Below are 7,250 nucleotides of genomic sequence, written 5' to 3' on the forward strand. Positions count from 1 at the left end.
ACCCTCTCAAAGGCGTTTCGTTTGATATGCATGAAGACAGGTTAGGACAGCGCGTGCGTGGGTGTTAGGCGTGATGACGTCACGCGAGTCACTAGTGATCACGTCACTTGGCCGAGTGACGGCGTTCAAGTTATTACCCTCTCAAAGACGTTTCGTTTGATATGTGTGAAGACAGGTTTGTACTGCGTGTGCGTGGCTCAAATGCGTGATGACGTCACGCGAGTCACTAGTGATCACATCACTAGGCCGAGTGACAGCGTTCAAGTTATTACCCTCTCAAAGACGTTTCGTTTGATATGCATGAAGACAGGTTAGGACAGCGCGTGCGTGGGTGTTAGGCGTGATGACGTCACACGAGTCACTAGTGATCACGTCACTAGGCCAAGTGACGGCGTTCAAGTTATTGCCCTCTCGAAGACGTTTCGTTTGACATGTGTGAAGACAGGTTTGTACTGCGTGTGCGTGGCTCAAATGCGTGATGACGTCACGCGAATCACTAGTGATCACATCACTAGGCCGAGTGACAGCGTTCAAGTTATTACCCTCTCAAAGACGTTTCGTTTGATATGCATGAAGACAGGTTAGGACAGCGCGTGCGTGGGTGTTAGGCGTGATGACGTCACGCGAGTCACTAGTGATCACGTCACTAGGCCAAGTGACGGCGTTCAAGTTATTGCCCTCTCGAAGACGTTTCGTTTGATATGTGTGAAGACAGGTTTCTACTGCGTGTGCGTGGCTCAAATGCGTGATGACATCACGTGAGTCACTAGTGATCACATCACTAGGCCGAGTGACAGCGTTCAAGTTTTCACCCTCTCAAAGGCGTTTCGTTTGATATGCATGAAGACAGGTTAGGACAGCGCGTGCGTGGGTGTTAGGCGTGATGACGTCACGCGAGTCACTAGTGATCACGTCACTTGGCCGAGTGACGGCGTTCAAGTTATTACCCTCTCAAAGACGTTTCGTTTGATATGTGTGAAGACAGGTTTGTACTGCGTGTGCGTGGCTCAAATGCGTGATGACGTCACGCGAGTCACTAGTGATCACATCACTAGGCCGAGTGACAGCGTTCAAGTTATTACCCTCTCAAAGACGTTTCGTTTGATATGCATGAAGACAGGTTAGGACAGCGTGTGCGTGGCTCAAATGCGTGATGACGTCACGCGAGTCACTAGTGATCACGTCACTAGGCCAAGTGACGGCGTTCAAGTTATTACCCTCTCAAAGACGTTTTGTTTGATATGTATGAAGACAGGTTTGTACTGCGTGTGCGTGGCTCAAATGCGTGATGGCGTCACGCGAGTCACTAGTGAGCACGTCACTAGGCCGAGTGACGGCGTTCAAGTTATTACCCTCTCAAAGACGTTTCGTTTGATATGCATGAATGCAGGTTGGAGAGTGCTTGCGTGGGTGTTAGGCGTGATGACGTCACGCGAGTCATTAGTGATCACATCACTAGGCCAAGTGACAGGTTTCAAGTCATTACTCTCTCAAAGACGTTTCGTTTGATATGCTTGACGGAAGGTTAAGACAGCGCGTGCGTGGGTGATATGCGTGATGACGTCACCTGAGTCACTAGTGATCAGATCATAGGCCTGGGCAATAGGTATCAAGTTATTACTGTGTGGAGGGCCTTTCCTTTGATATACATGTCGAAGGTGTGAATAGTGCGTACGCGGGTGATAGGCGTGATGAAGTCGCGCGAGTCACATTGTGTCACTAGTGACTCATTCATTGTTTATTCTACGCATCTTGATAATATTTCCTCTTAAATTCATTCCGAAGCTATTCACTCCACGCGTTCCCGAAAATTCTGGGTCGCTTTGAAGTCACGATGTCGTCAGGATTAAATTCGCTGGCCTCTGGATTAAATCGGCTGGCGGTTGGATTAATTTCAGTGGCACTTGGATTAAAATGATGGCACCTGGATTAATTTGAGTGGCGGCTGGATTAAATTGACTGGCGCCTAGATTAATTTGGCTGGCGCTTGGATTAAATTGAGCGGGAAAACCTGTAGACTTCTCTTCTTCTTCTTCTTTCGCGCCGCTTTTTACGGCCAAAGCCGCTACGAGATCACAACAACAACAACCGACTTTCGTGGCGTAGTTGTCCGCCGCCGCCGGTGTTCGTAACCGCTATCACGCGGAATGAAAAAAAGAACTGTCCAGTATCGGATGAAATTTGAACCCGGGCCTCTGCATGGCAGTCGAGTCTTCTATCACAGAGCCCCGCCGCTGCTTGAAACTCCTTCGCAAAAAGACCCTATACAGTAATCGTGTCGGGCAAGGATGAGCGTTAACATACGTATTACAGCGTGGTGGAAAAGTAAAATAAAATCCAGGCGTAACACGGTCCGAATTGCGTACCAGTGGGCCGTTTAAAGTTGCCAACGCATTACAAAAGGCTCAGCCATAATTCTTTATAGTCATCAGCCACAGCTTCAAGAACGTGCACACAATGCCTTACAGATGTGGCGGGCACCTCGCTTCTCCGCATAATGACGATTAATGGCGTAATGGGTGCTTCTCTACTTCACATAAAGTATGATAATATATGGCGTAGTGGGCATCTTTCAAATGTACTTGTCAAAACTTGGGAGGACGCTTGAGCCTCGCCTTCAAGAGCAGAAACGCGATAGCGTAATCGGACCCCGTGCGCATCGCCTTCTCAACTGCTAGCCTAGCTTCAGTTCCCAGTGCATGCCTCAACCATGCCGTGCGCTCAACATCGGCCGTTTCAAACGATCCCAGAATGCCTACTGCATGTACAGTGTTAAGTGCCCACTGCGCCATAACAGAAACGCTCAAAGTGCCAAAGGTTCGCTAAGAAACGCTTCGCATTTAATTACCTGTTTTCGGTGGGGGTTCAAGCATACTTCATGTATGTTCGTCCATGCTTTTGTATGTGTGCGTGTATACATACACATGCAAAATTAAAAAAAATTCTGGGGGTGGGGGGAGGGGTTTAAATCTCCTCCCCCCCGTTACGCCAGTGAGTTGCATAGCAAGGGAAAAAAACCATGCGAATACAGGGCTCGTTTGCTTATCGGGCGCGCCGAACGGCTGCGTTCTAACGTTTTCGCCGATCAGCGTCGTACGACATCCATGGAAAAATGCTAAAATTGCACCTTCGGCAGTTTCCCGACAGTGCTCTTGTAGTTGTTATGACAAGCGAACTCGCAAGGGCAGATAGAAATCGACTTTTTGCCACGCACATATGCTTGCTGCTAGGGGCCATTGCTAACCTGTTGCGGCCAAGCGCGGCTGTGCGTAAGGAACAGGGACGTTTTGCCAGCAGCCGCCGCAGTGGCGCTGCGTGTCCAATTTGAAACAGCAGCGCACGAGCAATGCAGCGGCAGAAGTCCCGGAAGAACACAATACTCCCAGTTACGCCTGCCAAGTAAATTACTACATTACTACAACTCTGGTACTCTGATTATGTTCTGGTAGCGTCGGCTGATCAAGAGGGCACGTGGAGTGGCGCGAGTTAATGGATCCCTGAACTAAGGGCTCCACCCTACGGTGTGATCTCTCGTCCTTCTACGAATAAAAGTTCTCACTCTCGCGCCCCCTCTCTCTCGGATCGACGTAGGATAAAGGTGAACTCTACGAAGCACCCTTGCAGGGATTTGGGAAGCACGAGTAAGCGCTAGTGTACAAAAAAAAGTACAATAAAGCACGTGTTTAGCGTCACTAATACGCAAGAGTCGCATGAAAAGCTGGTGCAAGAACCACGAGGTAGTCTACAGCCTCACTTCATTCACAGTAAAACGATGTAAAAGCGATTAAGCGGCGACGTTGAAGAAGCGTACAGTCAGTCCGGTAGAATACAAGTTGATCAGTTACATCTTAGTCAACGGTGTCATATAGTCAAATCCAGGAAATCAGAACGTAGTCATAAAGTGCACGTTCCCCCGCAGCAATAGGCATTTCAGAAAACGCATATTGCGCGAGTCAAAGTTGCGGCTGCTGATCAAGGTTAATCTAAACGCGTGGCACTCCGGCATCGCGCTCGGAACCTTTCGGAGCCGCGAAATCGTCGCCGAAGCGCATCGCCGCCCTCCGTCGCTCAGTGTCATCGGAAAGCGAAATGTGAGAGCTGGATCGCTTTCGCCCTAGCGCCGCTTCCTTGAGACCATCGGTGGACTCTTCTTTCACATTTGTTGGTACAAGGAAGAGTCCCAAGTAGCAGCAAGCGATGGCCAGCGATGACAGCCCCCTCGGGAGTAGCTTTAAGCTGTGCGGCAGCATCCTTTCCATGTGCTGTACCAGTGCTGCCGTCACGGCGCCCAGGGAGCCGCACATGTAGGAGAAGGCAAAGCCCATGCTTCTCATCCGAGTCGGAAATATCTCCACGGTGTGGATGCAGAGGAAGACGTAGGTCATGTTGAAGAACACGAACGACACCGTTAACGCCCACACCGACAGCACCAGCATATGGTAGACGCTCAGAATCAGCTGCGCAGCCACGGCAGACGCGCACAGCAGCGACGACACGACGAGCGGGCCGAAGTATCCGCAACCCTTGGTGATGAAATACGACGACGTCATTCCAAGCAGGTTGAGGACGAAGCCAGTCCATTTGAACTCGCCGATCTGCACGCCGACCTGATCGAAAGGTAGGCTGAAGCGACCAATGTAGGAGGTGAACCAGCACGCGAAGGTGGCGAAGAAGACGTAGCGCCTGGGCCCGCTGAAGAGGGCATGGAAGCCAGGCCTTCCGGGTCTGAGTAGACGTCCGCTCCCCAGGGGCCCTCCCGACGTGAATGCGGCCAGCCGTTCCTTAACATGATCGGGTTCCTCGTGGTTGAGTTCGGCGGCCCACAGTGCGGCCCGCTCGGCCTCTTCGAACTTACCGCAGGCGATTAGCCAGTCCAGGGACTCGCCGGTCAGGTACACGACGATGATGAGCAGTAGCGACGGAGCTGCAACAGCCAAGTGCATGGTCCTCCACTGGTCCGCGAACAAACCCACAGCGGAACGGTACACCGGTGCCAGCGCCGTCGGAACGCAAACCGCGAGCGCGACAAACTCTTCGCGCGTAACGATAGGGGTCGACTCAAACAGCAGGATGCTAGTGGTGAGCTCCAGGACACTGCAAGAAGCCAAGAGTAAAAAGCCGAGCCCGACGTAAGTGCTTAGTGAAGTGGTGAAGCACTGAAACACGCTGGAGCCGTACAGCACGGCGACCGAAGCGTACAGCACAGGTCGCCGACCATACCGGTCCGAAGCGAGTCCCATGATGGGCACACATACGACGCTGCCGCACATGAAGACAGCATTGGCGATCTCCAGCAGCCAGACACGGTCGCAGACCAAGTCCCACTCTTCGACGGCCGTGTAGCCATCGGCGGTCAAGTTGTAGTACCAGTGTTGGCAGGGCACCTCGCTGAAGCTGGGTTCGGATCCCAGGACTCGGGGCCGCTCGTAGCGCGTGCAGTGACTGTAGCTGCCGTCGGGACGCTGCGGGATGCCGGAGTGGAACCACTTTGCCGTGGACATGTACGAGTACTCGGACGGGGCCCGGCACCAGTAGCGGAAGGACTTCGCAGTCAGCATCTGGACCGAAGTCTGCGCTTTCGACACGAAGATGGCGACCTGCGCGAAAGCCAGCAGCAGCCGCTGAAAGGCACCGTTGCCGAAGACCACGACGCTGTCGGCCGTCAGCTCCGAGCGCCTGTGTTCGAGCTCCCGGGCAGGCCCGCAAGACGTGCTGCTAGGTGCACTGCCAACCCTGTCGGCGAAACTGTGATGGGACGTAGCCGCCATTTTCGCAAGCTCCGTTTGTTTGTTTGTTTTGCCTTCTTTTCTATGGCACGTACCCACTCTGGGGGATGGGCCAAGAATATGTAGTTGAAGCTTAAAATGTTATTCGAAGATTGTAAAATGGTTAAAAAAAAATTAAGAGTAGAAATGGTAATAATAAATAAGACATCAAATTAATACTTCAAAAATTATGCTATTGCGCTCGTATTTCAGACAGCCGTATTACCCTGATCAGAACAATTTGGTGAGATTAGATATATTGAACCGCATTTTAATAAAGAGCGTTTTTGAAGGAAGATTAAAATGGTACACGTTTAGTGGTTTGCATGAAATTACACACGGCATTGAAGGCATCCCTATGGCAGTATCCCAACCCTGAGGCTCCAAAGCTTAGTATAATTTCTTCAGTTAAGTTTAAGCCTATTTTTAACAGCGGAGTAATGAGCAGTCGAGATCTAATAATTGAATATCTGCGGCATGACAAAAAGAAATGTGCAATATTTTCTAATTCTCCGCAGAATTGACATAGGGGCGATATCGTCAGACCAGCTCTGTGTAAGTATAGATTTAATGGGGGGACACGGCATCGAAATCTGGTGATCGTAACTTCAGATTGTCTAGATTGGCTCCAATGAGACTTCCATGGGAAGTTGAGATGTTTGTATTCCGTCCACGTTGTTATTGTTTCCATCCTATCAGTGTGAATTGCCAATTTTCTGTATCTGATTGCGGTGAAATATTCTACCACTGGAAGAACCTGGATTATTGGGAGATCTAGCGATGCGCGCGCTAAAGCATCAGCCATTTCATTTAATTTTAAGCCACAGTGACCTGGGACCCACACTAGTTTTAGGTGCTTCAGCTGAGACGGAACTAAAGATCGAAATGTCTTGAGGGCACGAGAGTTATGTGAAGCTGTAAGTGCTGTGCATACGGAGAGCGAATCAGTTATTATTATCGCCCTGATCTCGTCTGACGGGAGTTTTCGCAGTGCCATGATGACGGCCATGAGTTCAGCTTCGAAAACCGGAGTAAAGTCGGGTAACCTCACAGCGAATGACCAGCCCAGCGACTGGGAGACAATTCCTACGCCTGCCCGTTCTTCGTTCACGGAAGCATCAGTGGCTATTACGTTTCGTGTTTGTGCATGTATCAGAAAATCCTCTAACCTGTTCTCTAAGAATTTTTGGGATTGAAATTTAGATTTTGGAGGAAAAATCTCTTCGTAATCTATCATTAGAACCTGATTTGAGCTATTGGTTACAATTATCTCTCTGATGTTGACATTTATAATTTCCAGTTTCTTTTGTACGTAGATTATCTGTGGTGTGTGATATCGTGGCCAATGAGCGAGAAAGAAGGAATCTGGGTCACTGATAAAAACATATTCCGCTCTTCTTACCGGCAAGCTATAAAATTTTAGAAATGTCTGTACTGTTAAAACACGGAATCGACAGAGCAATGAAGGCAGACGCGCTTCCTGAT

The 7,250-nt window shown here is 50.1% G+C and overlaps 1 protein-coding gene across 1 annotated transcript; it reads right to left on the reverse strand.

The window, feature by feature from the left end:
* Positions 1-3,983: 3,983 nt before the first annotated feature.
* On the reverse strand, positions 3,984-5,768 carry LOC119403244 (solute carrier family 22 member 8). Its single transcript, XM_037670190.1, has one exon. The coding sequence runs from the start codon at positions 5,766-5,768 to the stop codon at positions 3,984-3,986; it is 1,785 nt and encodes a 594-aa protein (XP_037526118.1).
* Between the last annotated feature and the right edge of the window lie 1,482 nt (positions 5,769-7,250).

The sequence above is a fragment of the Rhipicephalus sanguineus genome, chromosome 8 (genome assembly GCF_013339695.2).
Source record: "Rhipicephalus sanguineus isolate Rsan-2018 chromosome 8, BIME_Rsan_1.4, whole genome shotgun sequence".
Lineage (NCBI taxonomy): Eukaryota > Metazoa > Arthropoda > Arachnida > Ixodida > Ixodidae > Rhipicephalus > Rhipicephalus sanguineus.

Excerpts from the sequence above, each read along its gene's own strand:
- LOC119403244 (XM_037670190.1), bottom strand. The coding sequence starts at position 5,768 with ATGGCGGCTACGTCCCATCACAGTTTCGCCGACAGGGTTGGCAGTGCA.